This window comes from Melospiza melodia, chromosome 3 (genome assembly GCF_035770615.1).
Source record: "Melospiza melodia melodia isolate bMelMel2 chromosome 3, bMelMel2.pri, whole genome shotgun sequence".
Classification (NCBI taxonomy): domain Eukaryota; kingdom Metazoa; phylum Chordata; class Aves; order Passeriformes; family Passerellidae; genus Melospiza; species Melospiza melodia.
Genome location: NC_086196.1, coordinates 131201958 through 131217437, shown reverse-complemented (window position 1 = coordinate 131217437; position 15480 = coordinate 131201958). Strand labels below are relative to the sequence as shown.

Genomic DNA, 15480 nt, shown 5'->3' with positions numbered 1-15480 from the left:
TACACTCAGATGTGGCTTAAAGGAACAGGAAATCCTGGTAAGAACCGTGGGTGGGATAACTGGGGTGATGGACCATTTAATCATATGGAATTTTCTGTCCCTCTGTGCCAGAAAGCAAGCCCTGAACTCCAGCCCTCGCAATGTTCATGTTTCCTCCTTTCTGATTATACCATTACAATTTTCAGCTTGTACAATTTGTAATAATTGTACAAATATATCAGTTGCTGCTAATGGAACACACAGGCTTTCTTCAGGAAAGACCATGGTTAAAGGAATTCAAACACAAGACACATTTTAAAATTGATAATAACTGCAGCTGAACCACAAGGGCTTTCTTCAGGGGCTCTGCTGAATTGCAGCTCCATATCCTGATCACGGATAAATATTTGAAGTTGTTTTGGGTCTGGGTTTTTTTCATTATCTAGGAACCTTTCTCTCATCTTCAAATAACACCCTGAGGCCTGGATATGAGCTAGCTATAATATATTCAGCTCAATATTAATGAAATACCAGTGCTTCTTTGATTGACAGCTCTGATAGTCAGAAACTCACATCCTCACATGACCACCAAGATGCCTCCTTCACAGAGCTATCAGTCAGCGGGAATTCACCCCTCCGGCTCTCCAATTTAATAAAACTCTGTTAGGATACTAAGTATTTCAAGTTTTGACTCAGCAAAGTATTTCTTTTAGTTGTTTTTCCAAGAAACTGTGATTCTAGGGGTAGTATTTCAACAACATCGAGACTAGATCCAAACTGTTCCAGGCCGTATGCAGCAACATTCTTTTCAACAGATACAGACTATGCACAGGCCTTTATCTTTCTTCTTTTTTTGAAGAAGGTCAATTACATCAACTTTTTATTATCAAGGATCACTCATGTGACTTTATTCTGTGTTCTGTACAGCCCTATCACTGGACTCAAAACATACTGCCATTAATATCACATGGCCTACCTGAATTTAATCTTTCTTCCCTCTGACCAAACTGTCAAAACAAACATATGTGAGTTAAAGAACACTGGAGAGATTCAGCTGCTGCAATACCAGTGCCTCAGAGATAAAGGCCCTAGAGGCAATTTTTATGTTTCTGCAAAGGCATTAAATGCACACTCCTGTCCCATATATCTGCAGATCATTCCATCAAGTTTCAATACTTTCAAATACATTCCTTTCCACATAAACTAATCTGAAATGTAACTTTTCAGATTTTCTTATTTTTTCTGTTCCTTATATCCACTGCTCTTCTCAAATATAAACTTCGAAGTGATTTTAATGTCACTACCATAGGATAACCTGTGTAGTTATTCCACCAGTGCCAGTTGAATCTTATTCAGACTCCAGACTTAGAAGAGCCTGAAGGCAAAAATCAATACCTCTCTTTCAAAATCCTTCTCCAAGTTCTATTGCCTTAAAATGTAAACAGCAAACTGAAATATTCTCCTGCCTACATAGCTGAAGAACAATAATTGCTGAACATAACTTCTTAAGAAATTTACTAATTTTTCATTAAATTTTCTTCATGATTTATAGAAATTTTACTCCTATTTAACTATTCAAATTATTTAAATACTCCTTCTGAGCTGTGAGTTGTTTAAAGCACCAAATATTTATTTGGTGTTGGCTAAGTAACACCATGACATGACCTTGCTCAGTGATGCTCTGAAAGCTGTCCTGAGTTACATTGGAAACCCCAATCAAGCCTCCTCTACCAGCCAGAGATCTTCACTGCTTCCACCTGTGGAGTCATATAGATTTTGTGCATAGAGGCACAACACCATCATTCTTGCTGCTGTTGGCATTTGCTTTCGTTCAGGCACAAATGACTCTACAGCGTAGAGGGCAGGATGAGGAGGAAGGTGTTATGAACATTAAAAATCCCCATCGACCTTTAAGCTTAAATCAGAGCTGAGCTTCTGGCAGCAGCTGAGCAGAACTTTATGAGGAGCCTCTGGTATGTGTCCACCTAGTAACTTAGCCAATTACAGTTACATTTGAAGCAAGGTGAAAATTCCTTTTGTTGCCATAAACGAAGGGCACACTGACCAGAGTTTGACAAGATTAAGTACTGACTCTCCTCTAGCATGCTCATTTAGAAGAAGAGGAGAACAAGAGAGAGAGAGTAAGAGAGAGAAGTGTGTGGAGGATAAATATGACAAATTTGAAGCCTTTTTCAGGTATTTTTGCAACTTGACGTTAAATTTGCCACGCTCTGTGAGCACAGCAAAGCAGTGCAATGCAAAAAGTTCTGCACCCTGCTTCCATTTTTCTTCTGGACTGGGCTCATTGGTTACATTGTGTCAGCCACAAAACCAGAGAATTTTCTAAGCAGTGGAATTCCTTCCAAAGGAACTTCTCTGAACATTCATAATGCTATAAGGCTTTTGATTTTCCTTCCAAAATATCTACCAAGAAAATTTCTCGAGAACATGAACTAATTGCTAACTACCTGTTAGCTGAAAACTGTTTGATATCCCTGGTGATAGTTCTCTAGAACAGAATACTATATCTTTACTTCTACAAACAAAATAAGTTAAAAACAAATTGGCATCCTGTTCTGTGTAAAGCTAAAACCATTTCTCCTAAGAAAGAACAAGAATATCTGGAAGAATGGAAAGAAATTATATAACCTTTTGCTATCTACTACTTAGCTGTTCACCCCATAAGAAGTTTTCCACACAGCATTTCTGCCCCACATGGTTGAGGAAAGAAGAAAACCAAATGGAAAGAGGCAGTACATCTGGGTGGTTTGCTATCTTAAGTCTTCTGAAATGATATTAATTGGCTCATCGAGCTGAAATAACATTGCCTTCGTGTTTCTTTCTCACAGCTAGCAGCTCTCTGTTGTAAAGAGTTTAGGAAAATCCTAAATGGCAAGTGAAGGCACCACATGTCTAATGGCCACACAAAGCAAAACAAACAGTATCATGAGAGTGATATGCCAGAACAACCCTATTAATTAAAAAATTACTTATATTCAAACTAGTCTCTGATGTGCTGTAAGAATTATTGATGACTAACTTTTTGATAATTTAAACACACTATTTTCTAACAAAGTAACATATATCCCTCAGCTGATATGGCATTTTTAACCATGGTGCTCAAAATTTCTAATATTTTTGAATAACTTTCCTGTAGGAAGGATACCTTTGTTGCCTAAGACAAAATTTTTGATAATACACTAATAAATTACAAAAACCAACCAAATAAACAAACAAAACAACACAACAAATAGGCACCCACTATTCTTAAGCCTGAAAATGCATGACTGGATTTACACAAAAGCAATTTCATCATGATTTGAGTAAACACTGAGTGACTTCCATACATAAAACAAAAATGTTTAAAGGACACACTACAGATTTTATTTCAGTATCAAAACCACTTATTGTACTTGTTTTTTCAGACTGATTTCTGATCAAGCCCTTTCAGTGCTTAAATGAGTTATACTCTCTAATGAGTTAGAGGCAGAAGTCTTGCATAAGAAAGGTAAACTGGAAACAGCTAAATAAAAAAGATCTGGAGATAAATAATTCCCATAGGCCTGTCTACAGGAACTTGTCTTGAACAATCTTATTTTTCTAACACTTAGAACACTTAAATTCCAGAAATATTCACTTTTTAATTCCTTACTTCTTTTAAAGATATGCTTCTGGTTTGAAGTCTAATGTTTAACCATTAGCTAAGTCTAATAAGTTTTTCCTCCAATAAACAAATGCTCTATCTTTCAAACAGATAAAGTTCTGTTAAGTTTATTTTGGTTTAGAGGCTTTCTTTTTCTGTTTGTTTTCCCTTCAATTTAGCTGTATTTTAAAATCTACTTCAATTTATTTCTTAGAATATAATGGACAAAGATGATTGAGAGAAAAGAGATTTAGAAATTTGCATTAGCTAAATTTTCAAAAATTAGATTACTTCTGGTTCTGGAGTCAGAAACCTATTCTTATTTTAAAAAAGAAAGAAAAAACCCAAACAAATAAACAAACCCCTTAGATTCTAATAAGCATGTTCCACCACTCCAAACAGTTTGAAGATTGACTATTCAGTTGCAGACATCTAAAAGTACTTGAGAATTGCATCTGCATTTTTAACATTGTGTAACAGGAAAAGGCCTATTTTAAAAAATAAAGGAATAAAATTCATAAAACACTTCTGTTACTCAAGTTTTCCTTTCCTTCAAATAATCCTGAAACTAAATAATCCAACAGAGAACTCTGAAATACTATCCTGCATAAACTGCTATTTCATTCCACTGAACATCTTTTCCTAGAATTTTCTACAAGGTTAATAACCATTGTATCATCTTGACTTTTCTTCCAATGGTTTACCTTTCCCTCTTAATGTAGATTAAATAAATAAATTTATTGTATATGTGTCCACATATTTTGTAAAAATATAATAATATTTTTAATATGTTTGGCTTATTTAGCATAAAGAGTGCTTTTCAATCCTTCAGCCATCTTTGCTCAATGTCATTTTGTTTTTCTGGCTCCTCCAGAAGAAGGGTAAATAGAAACCATGACTCCTAACATTAAATTTTCCATCCCTTCACCATAACCTCTACTTTTTTTATGAGGAGACTGTTCACTGTTAGGCAAGTGTTCCAAGCAGGATGAATACATGAAATTACTTCAACAAATAAAATGTCTCCTACATCAGTTTTCTGGTTGGACTTTGGGGGGAAAAAACTTCAACCAAAACAGCAAACCAAATCAAAGCAAACAAGCAAACAAAATACCACCAACAGTTCAGCTGCTGGTTGAGTTAATTTTCTAATATATCAGGCACTGTTAATTCAGACACTGGTGCTGATGGAAAGGAATCACTCAATAAGCTAACTTGCACATTTTCAAATTAGTACTCACACCAATTATTAACAAAATCTTTTGAAAACACTGTGGTTCCTTCTTGGATCCTTGACTCTATTTCCATTCCAGAATATCCTTGTGTTCTGTTCTTTAGGTAGGGGGACTACATATCTCATGAGAATGAGGTTTTGCATATCTCATGAGAAAATTGCTGCTGTGCATTTTGGTGAGAGTTACAGTTTCCTTCTCCCCATGTATACTGTACATGCCAGAGTAAAACACATGAAATAAATAAAGCCTCAATTAAAACAAATAAACCTTCTGTCTCGTAACTCCAAAAACATAAGAGGCACTTTTCTCAAATGGATAATTTTAGTTTTAAAAACATTCAGTTCCATGTAAAGAGGAGCTCTTCTCTTTAGGCACATTTAATGTTCCCTGCAATCGTCTGCTAAATAAATATACAGAGTACCAAGTCTAAACTTGCTACATATAGAGGAAGAAATTTTTGACAAAACAGAATTAAATTATCCATTTTCAAAAAATCTGAATTTACAGCACTTTTTCTGGAGACTCAACTTATTTTAAAGCAAACTACTTCATAAAAGCAATCCAATATTCTTCCAATGTACTATATATGCTGGTAATTAGCAAGGGCTGATTAAAAAAAGAATGAAACCCTGCACTGTAAAGAATCTTTCAAAATTAAAAAAAAATTTTCCTCAGACGGATTTTTATAAGCATGGACTATGGCATTATTTGTTAGTGGATCCTAATACAGTACAAAGAAATTAACAAATCACTGCCCATAGTAGATATGAGGCATTAACTTTTGTGATGCCATAGAACTCTTGACCAAACAATCTCCAGATCTTGGCTCACTTATGCAAACTGTTTATCCAAGATATTTGAAAACACAAAATTAGATAGAGGACATCTACTTTGCTTTCAGTTAAACCCAATTATCTAAAGAAAACTACAAGTATTTTATGAGAAATATTGCTCTTTTGACTGCAGAGATACTTTCAAAAACAATTTTCAGAGTATGTATGTTTATAAGATTTTAACTCAGCCATAGAGTGTGCAAAAATCAAGTCACAGGAAACTGGGCATATAAACTCCATTATGAGTGTATAAGACAAGATTATGTGTGTCTGAAAAGGACTGACAATACAGTGTGGCATAACATCTTCCAGCATCTCTGAGCTTGTTCTAAAGATGAAAGGAATGCAAATGTAATTATTAAACTGTCACAGGCAGTTAGAAATAATGATTTAGATAAAATTGAATGGCATTGAGACAGATGTCTAGCAATGAACTCTGTGAAACTCAATGAAACGAATAGAACAATTCTAGTCAGTCAAAAATCAAAATAGAAGGCCACTGAGTACACTCATAATTTCATCAGCTATTCACCAATGGAAACTTAGAAGATTTTACTAGTGAAGATTGTTTATCAAACTGTATTCTCTCTAAAAGCTTTAGTGAACACCCTTAAGATCTTAAGATTCAAGATACTGTTGAGATTCAAAAGTATATTTGGGATTCTGACATGTTTGGGCGTCAAACACTCAGTGAAATATGTAAATGAGTAACTGAAACAAAGAAGAAATCACAGAATGAAAAATTCAACATGACTTTTGAAACACTTTTCCATAAATACCCTCAGATTCGGTGAAAGACTGCATAGCAATGTTCTATCAATATGCAGAGGAAATATGTGTTTTAAAATATGCAACACCTCCATGTAGGGAGTCACAAAAGTAAAGTCAGAATGGGTGCTTAGATAAGTGTGTGTGAGAATGAAGAGATTGAGTTGCTGGTAGTAAGAGACATAAAATTCCTTAAGGGTGAACAGAGTTACCGTTCAGTGCAGCCATTAAAAACACCTGGGTTCTTGGGTAATTAGGAATGAATTCTTGAGCCTTGTGATGTCTTCCAGAATATGAAAATGAGAAAAAAAAAACAACAGAAAGGATGGAGTTTCAAGACCATTTTCAACTCTAGGCAGTATCATTAAGATACTTCTATACTCTTCATTAACAAAAAAATAAAATCTGATTAGGGTAATCCACAAAGGAACAATAATTAACATAAAACATACTGGTGAAGCAGCTGGACAAAAAACGCATATTACGAGGTGCTTTCCTTGAGGCAGAAGTCACCAAACCTACTGCTTTCCTAAAATCCTACATCATGAGAGGTGCAGGAAAAACTCAGTTTTTTCGCATAGGAATCCAGAATTTTCCTCTCTTCAAGTGACTATATTTTCTTGTAGAACATGCATATAGAGATGTAGCCAATGGGTAGTACTATATTTTCTGTTGGACTGCTAAAGCAGTTGGTTATGATTTTTTCAGCCAACCTCAGTAGTCATTTTAGTTATTTTGCTGGCAGTGGTTTCTTCATAGTTTTGATGCACAGCAAGTAGTACCTGGGATTTCAGATTGACCTAGCACCAATATAGCAAGGATTCAGAGAACTGGGGATTTTTACCTATAAAATGTAAGGAGGATATATATGTCAAGAAGTTTAAAAGAAAAGGTTTCGCTTACTGTGATCTCTAACAGTATTATAATAGAGGTTATTACGTAGATGTTGTGCTTGTGTGTAGACTCGTAGACCTCCTGGAATTCTTGTCTCTTCTGGAACAGCTGAAGGAGACTGGAAGCATTGGAAGAAGTGGTTCAAGCAAACCTTGAGGGGTTAGGATGGGGATGCATACTGGGTTGCTTATTTATAAACTATAAATTTCATAAACTAACATTAAATTTCTTCTGGAGGAGTCAGAGAGATCAAAGCATTCTTGCAAGTGTCAAAATGCAAAGTGGGAGATTGTTGCTTAACTCATTGCTATACATGTCCTTCTTTAAGCCACATATCCTCATCTAAAATATTTAGATTTTATAGCGCTGATGGTGATCTAAATCACAACTTCTCAAAATAATTACACAATCCAGATGATGACTATGAGAAGGAATTAAAATTCCAGGTTTTTTGCAGTTTTTATATAGAAATGGGACGAATCATCAGTTCTGTGTGCTAGCCACAGAAATTACTTAATTACTCAAATACTGATTATAGATTTATGCTGCTATAAATGGCTTACATGAACTATTTTACCAATAATGGCTCAATAAACTATTTAACAATTTAAAGATTACTTAGAAGCATCTGAGCATATTTGAAATAATATGGACAAGTCTTGCTCACAAAATTTCCAGTGACTTCCATCCAGATAAGATGACTGTACAATTTCATTGTTATAACATTTAGCAGGATTGACTAAGTAAAAAAATAGTTCTTCATAATTTGCTTATGAGTGCAATAAATTAAGATATAACTGCTGTGTCTTCTTTATATTACCTCATTTATTGAAACTTCATTTAAAGGTTAGAATTCTAAAATTAAAATTTCTCAGTTCTCACGTAAAGGAGAAGAAATTTAGTTCAGCAAGTAGGTTTTCTAGAACATTGTCATAAAGGATTTCTTGGTATAGCTACACAAATATATTAATTAATAAAAAAAAGCTTGAAAAGTCAACAAAGAGAGAGAAAAATTCTTGTTATGCAATCTGCATGACAAGGTACACTTCATAAAAAAACTCAGTGTTCCAGAGGCTGGCACAGTTAATTTTTTTTTTCCCCAATAAGAATGATCTTTAGCATTAGCAAGGATTTGCTTTTCAACCAGAAACAAAATTATATGAAAAGAAGCAGACTATACAGAATCTTTTGGAAGCAATCAGCTAAAGGTCATGAGGTGCAACTTGATTTTGAAGAAATTAAATTTTCTGATTTTGAGATAATTGTTGTGAAACAATTTTGGTAGGAGTGTAATTTTTGGCGTACTTTTAGCCTTGTCTACTTGCACAGCATTTTATTGTAGAGTGAAATCTGCATAATACTTGCACTACAACAGAGGAAAAATTAATACTTTGCATTACAATTGAGCCAAAACTATCTTAAAACTCTGTAAAAGAAGCAGATTTCAGTGTTGACATCTGGATTGCCCTATAGGATGATGAATCTATTCCTGAAAACACCTCATAGCATATGCTGTAGTTCTCTGGGGAGACTTCAGGAGACAAAATACTCATAGAAAGCATGCTTTTTAAAAATAAAGGGCAAATATGCTAACTTCCAACTTGGTTAACTATCAACATAGAAATTTAGGAACCAGAGCTCCATAGTAACTGGAATAATAGTTTCCTCTCATTCTCTCATTCATTCCTTTCCATCAAGGTAGTTTTCAAGAAGTAGTTTCAAAATCAATCAAGCAAGGTTAAGGACAGAAATCAGCTGATCAAAAATATAAAATGAAAATGAAGACTGATGAGATGTAAAAGGATATGTATGCACTCCAGAGAGACTTAATGCCCAGGCATCTGTTACAGTCTGAAGCAGCAGGCTATTCCCAAGCTTTTTCACAGAGAAAAGATTAAGATAAATGTGTGGAGAATTTTTAGGACTTGTCTCATTTAATTATGTTTTATTCCAGCTGGTAAGAGAAAAATATAATTTGTCGACGAGGCAATGTTCATTGTGCTCTAATCAGTGCTTATGAGGAAATGGAAAAATAGGTGACAACAAATGCTTTGGCAGCTGGAAGCCGCACAAGAGCTTGACTTAGAAGATGTAGAATGGAATAATTCCAAAGGGAGGATGAGGCAAGAAGTCCTAGCATAAAATATGTGTGTTACAAGTAAAGGCAAGTAAGCCCTTTAAAATGACAGCCCATGATTTAAAATTAGCAATTATGGCAGTGAGCACAGTTTAATGTATATTTCCACAATAGTCACTGATACTTTGGACAGCTCTTGTGAAAAGCACAAGAGCTCAGTAGTGGACAATCTTATCCAGGATAGGTTATCTGCTTCCCATCTGATCTGTAAAAATGAAGCACCTCACTAAGGCAGCTATATCTCTTCCAGTTTTGAAGATAGGTCATTTAAGAGTGAATTTCTTTATGACAGACAGATATGTCCACAGAAACAAAAAAGACCTTACTACACATAGAAATCCATCAGTGTTCAGGGAATAACTAGAAATCCAGTAAATTAGGCATAAAATTATTTTATAAAAACATTTAAGGAATTTAGTCTCCAATCTATGTTTTCAAAAAAGAGACAAAAAGACATGGAAGTTTAAAATTCTGCACGAGACTCAAAAATGCAATATAGACACAAGAAAACTTAGCTGAAGATTAATTTTGAAAGTAATATATAGGAAGACCTATGCAAGTAAACCATATTAAACATTTTTCAAAGCATAAAACTGGTTTTCTTCATAATGCCTACATAGAAAGGGAAGGATCCTCCAGTAATTAATATATTAGATTTTGCAGGCCAAAAATAGGAAGTGTCTTTTTCTTGTACACAGACTGATGGAAAAGAAGGGACAATATGGATCTATGAAGTTGATACACAACACTGTAAGAAAACAGCATGTTGCCTAGAAATGGTACAATGGATTGCAGCAACAGATAGAAATAAAAAGAAATTCCACCAATTGAGATTTTTGATTATACAGATCAGAAAATGTGTAATTGACAGAAGTCCAAAAAACAGCTGGTGTGCTTTACTGAGGTTCTAGTTTTCCTTCTAACCACATCTAAATTGTGAATTTAACTGGTACTTTCAATCAAAGAAACTAGTAAAGGCAGAGTGATAAAGGTTTGGTATTTGAATGCAGCAGGTTTTCAGATGACACAAGACACTGCTAGTAGACACAAAAAGACAATGCTATCTAGCACCAGAAAGATCTATTACTGTTTCCACAACAGGAAAAAATACTATATGAAATTCTCAGTTCACAGAAAATGCATAGACTTAGTGTCAAGCAGACTGGGTTTAGAGATCAGTCATCAGTCTGTACAACAAAGCAAGGAGCTTCCAGAGACCAACCATCCTAACTACTGAGATTCAACAGCAGCAACAAAAAAGATTAAGAGGTGCAATGCAGAATTTGTCTGTTCAAAAGTAGAATTGTCTTTTGGGGGGAGCTAAAAGGGGAAAATAAAATAGAAAAGCCCTCCAGCTAACTCATAAATCTTTCCTAGCTCCTTGTCTTGTTGAGTGTGTGAAGATTACAGCTCTTTATATATTATTCTCAAATTGGAAGGAAAATCCAATGCTCTTGCAAATTAAGAAAAGGACTGATATAGATTTATATTTCTCTTTCTGTGGAAGTATTTTAAACAATTAATTCTTAAATATTCTTGAAGCTTTTACTAATTTCTGCATCTTTTCTTAAATATCACAATACCACTAATTAATGAGTGAGATCCAAGAGACACCATAGAATGGTACTTTCCATTTTGGATGTATCAAGCTCTTACATGCCAACATGGTTTGGAAGACATGGTGAAACAATAACACCACAAATCCTTTGACACAAAAAATGGGAGGTTTCAAATTTAAAATAAATATTCTATACTGAACACTCTGATGATCTGTAATTACAAAACATCATATCATAAAGGACATACTAAGCACTGCTCCAAACAAAGGCACACCTTACTATGAAACACAAAGTAATTATTATGAAACACTGCTAGTCAAACATCCATTATGGAAGGATTGTTATGGAGTAGAAATCTTCTTACTAAGGAACTCTGCGTAGACCCTATTAAACTACTGGCACTCAGTCTAGGAGTTTCACAACACCAGGACGGTAAAATACATCATCAGCTGTGCAATACCTAACCTATAACCTGTGCTGAAAAGACATACCACTATACTGCAAAGTCCTCTTCACAAACACACTTTTAAGTATCTCTCTTTACATGACAGATAAAATTTTTGAATTTTATTTTCAACCAGGTCTTTATCTTTTGAATAATGTTCTTCGTGGTTTCTGCTTAGTATTCAGCAGGAAATTCAATTTTCAATTTAGACCTGTTTCCTTTTACGAGCAATAATGTTAGAAAATGTTATCACTTACTACTAAGTCATTCTACACTATGAATAAAATCTGTAGATTGTCTTACATAACCTTACATCTTTTATTTCTAAATGTGTTATCAATATTTGATTGTACCATTTAAGAAATATTGAAAATCTCTAGATATGAAGGCTGGTATAAATTTATGTGTAAAAAAGATATCTTATACAATTCTACAGAAATAGAACTTCTTTGCTCATTATAAAATATATTCTGTATTGCTTTGCAATTAAGATAATGCTTCTAATTACATAAGGAATTAATGGTGCTCATCACAAAAACAGAGAAGTGAAAAGAAATGTCAGCTTATTGCTCTAATATCTGGTGCTTCTATATAAAAATAAATACTCCTTCCTGTTCTGCTAGTGAGCTCAAGTGGCCAAATAGCTTAATTTAAAAAATAGGAAAAAAAAAAGCTTCAAGAAAATCTATCTTTCATAAAAAACATGTCAAGGCACATTCTCAAAGCATAAGTAGGAACTCAGCCATACAAATCCTACTAACATGAGTGGGAGCTACCTGTCAAAAGCCCTGTGCATCATGCTGAATATGTCCTTCAGTGATACCAGTAGAGTTAAAACTTTTGGACATATACATAAATATTTTATGCTTCATATTTCACAAGATAACAGTTGTGATTTATGCTTGGCTGTGCTTTCAGAGGTATCTGTATGGCAGGAACACCTCAGACGCTATTGTACTCTCACTCTCTGGTTATATAGTCCACTAAAATAGGGGTCTTTCAAGAAACTTTCATGATAACTTTGACTCTTTAAAGCAGACTTTTCAAAATGGCACACAATAAAGTCTTTCATTACAAAATATGTTGCAGTTTCATCTATATTACTTCAATACTGAATGTACTTCGTCTACAGGTGCTAAATTACTTTTAAACTGGTTTCTAAAAATATTACTCCTTCCTAATATAGGAACGATACAACTTCTCCAAAATGAAACAGGGAGTATCAAAGAGAGATGGAGAATCCTGATACTAAATACAGCACAATAGAAAAAGAAATATATGAAGATTTTCTACTGTGAACCACAGCATGAAATCACGGAAATCTCAGGACTGAAGTGAGATTTCATTATCAACTCAAACAAAAAGACTCCATCTTATTAAAGAGATAAAAGCCAATATAGTTCACATGCACTTGATTTAAAAAATTGCAAGTGACTACAAGGGGAAAAAAGATTTCATACACTGCTCTGAGCTTTTTCTGCTGTTATGACAAATGCCAAAGCTATATGTAAGTCTGTATTTATGTGAGCATCAGAACTCAGCCCTAGTGTGTTAAGAAGGAAATGGTAAACATATTGGGATTTTTTGACAAAAGATGTTTTTCCGCTCATTTGGGTTGAAAAAAAAAACTGATGAAAAAGTGAGCTATATATATATATAAAGTGAATTTATAATTTAACAATTGAGGTATCAAGTTCCTTAATTCTAAAAGCTCAACTAAGCTTCCAAAAACATTGCACTCAGAGACTTTAAATTCTGTGAAGTATCTCAGGAATTTCAACTAGCACAAAATTAAAAAATAAATATTGTTATCCTACTTCATAGATACTAATTTACACAAACCTACAACTGGTAGAGGCCCAGATTGGACATCTAGTATTAACATGGGCAGCTAAGTACTCAAATTGAGATTGAGCACCACAGCATAAAAAAAAATCAGAGTAACAAAATAAAACATGAAAACCCTGGGTTTCTAAATGCAGACTTATTGGGAAAAGCTATTTTAAAAACTTTCTAGTGTCTCTATATTTGTAAATAAAAGAAGGAATCTAACTAGCAAACTCAAGACTTAGGGAAAAAGTCCAGTAACAAACTGGAGACTTAGTATGGCAGTGGATAATATTAATAGTGAGAATCCTCATCATTATCCTTCTGTAAATCATGAAGTTTAAATATAAGAATATGAAAGTAAGAAAAGTTTTGTGACTTTTGACAATTATTAGTAAGAAAAAAATGGTAACAATTGCCAAAAAAATCACAAAAGTTGACATGTTACCTGGCTATGACAAAGAGCACACAACTGACACCCAAGTAAGCCAGCAGAATATACATCCAGATATCAGGGGAGAGAGGATTCAGGAAGGAGAAGACGCCCGGGTTTGTACCATTGGGCTTGCGGTACAAAATACTTATTCCAAGAGTCATAAAGGGCTTGGAAAAGTCGATGACCTTCTCACGAACATAGGTAATTGCCAATGGTGCAACTGCAAGGTCAGCTTTCTGTTGACAGAAATACAAAAAGAGAAAAAGGCCATAAGTCAGAAGCAACAGGCTGAAGTAGACATTAAGATAATGCAAAATACAAACTTTGTTTGGAGGATGTTTGTTCTTGTACTAGGTTGCCTGAAATTTAAAATTCTTCTCTCTATAACTAAGGAAACAGATTTATTCTACTTCCTCTTTGCAAAACTGACATAGCATTTAGAAAAAATTAAAAATACTAGTACATACATACAAATGAAAAATACTGCATCTTGCCGAAAACATGAACATCTATTAGCACACACTTTAAAACTTTATTTTTTGTGCATTTCAACATATGTCTTCTCTTTGCCACTCCCTCACTGTGTTCTTTAGAAGCAAATATATTTGTGAAGCAGAGGTGAATATACTAGTATGAGTGCAGGGAAAGGAGCAGGAAGCAGTTCTTCATATTTTAGGATAAAAATGGTACAAAATGAAGATCAGTTTAGAATTGGAAGTGCTACACCTGCAAGGTTGCTGAGGATGTTCTAACAAAGTACAACTGTCCTTACTCACTTGAGGGAATCACTGCAAAACTTACAGATAGTTATTAATTAGTTGGACTACTTAAAATGAATTCATCAATTGAATGCATTTTGTCAATTACCATTTAGTTTTAGTTATTACAAAAATAATTCATAGGAGATTAATAAATAGCCTATGCTATTCTTTTAATCAAAACTTAATGGAAACCAGAGTGACCAAAAATCTACAAAATCTACTTCTTAATCTCTGTCAACACTAGAAATACTCCTGTGTATGTATGAATGTGTATGTGTTTGTGCATACACACAGAAGAAAGAGGAAAGTTCAGAGCGAGAAAGTTTATAGTGCGAGACCTGGAAAGCTGTAAAATAAGAATTCTTCATAAACTATACCAAAATATGGGTATGTAATGACAGAAATGGTATAGCTACCATGGAGTACTGTTACCTAAGAAATATATCCAAGTAGCATAGCTCCAAATGATACCATTTTCAGAATGCCTGCTTTAAGGTACAGAGATATGATTCCAAATAAAATAAATTCACACACTTATGTACTTTTTGCTCATTTGATATTGTGTATATTGTGTAACACTCAAACTTCCATGCAGGGTAGCATTTCAGTGTTCCTTTTTATTTTTATCTTCTTATCTAACACAAAGTTCTTCTATGGCCTATTCTTGTTATGAACATATATATAATTAGATCTACTGAAGTCAGTTGCAATATGAAACTTTGTTGACACTGTTATTTTATTTAGTAAGGGTTTACTGGTCAAAAAAATTACATGCATTTCATTTCCATTGGAATTAACTTATAGATATTAATCAAAACAGCAAGGCTTAACTCCACAGTGGATGACTTTTATAGATTGCATATTATTGATGATATTCCAGCTGATGTAGAAAAAAAATGGTAAAGTAAGAAACTAAAACTAATTTGAATTAAAAGTTATAGGTCAACACAAAGAAGTTTAAAA

The 15480-nt window shown here is 34.0% G+C and overlaps 1 protein-coding gene across 3 annotated transcripts in view; it reads right to left on the bottom strand.

Annotated features, from left to right (window-relative positions):
- Window positions 1-15480, bottom strand: part of GRIK2 (glutamate ionotropic receptor kainate type subunit 2) — a 359554-nt gene that overhangs the window by 121845 nt on the left and 222229 nt on the right. For all 3 annotated transcript variants that reach the window (XM_063153074.1, XM_063153075.1, XM_063153076.1), the window contains one exon: window positions 13769-13992. In XM_063153074.1, coding sequence (XP_063009144.1) covers window positions 13769-13992 — 224 coding nt within the window. The remainder of the gene's footprint in view (window positions 1-13768; window positions 13993-15480) is intronic.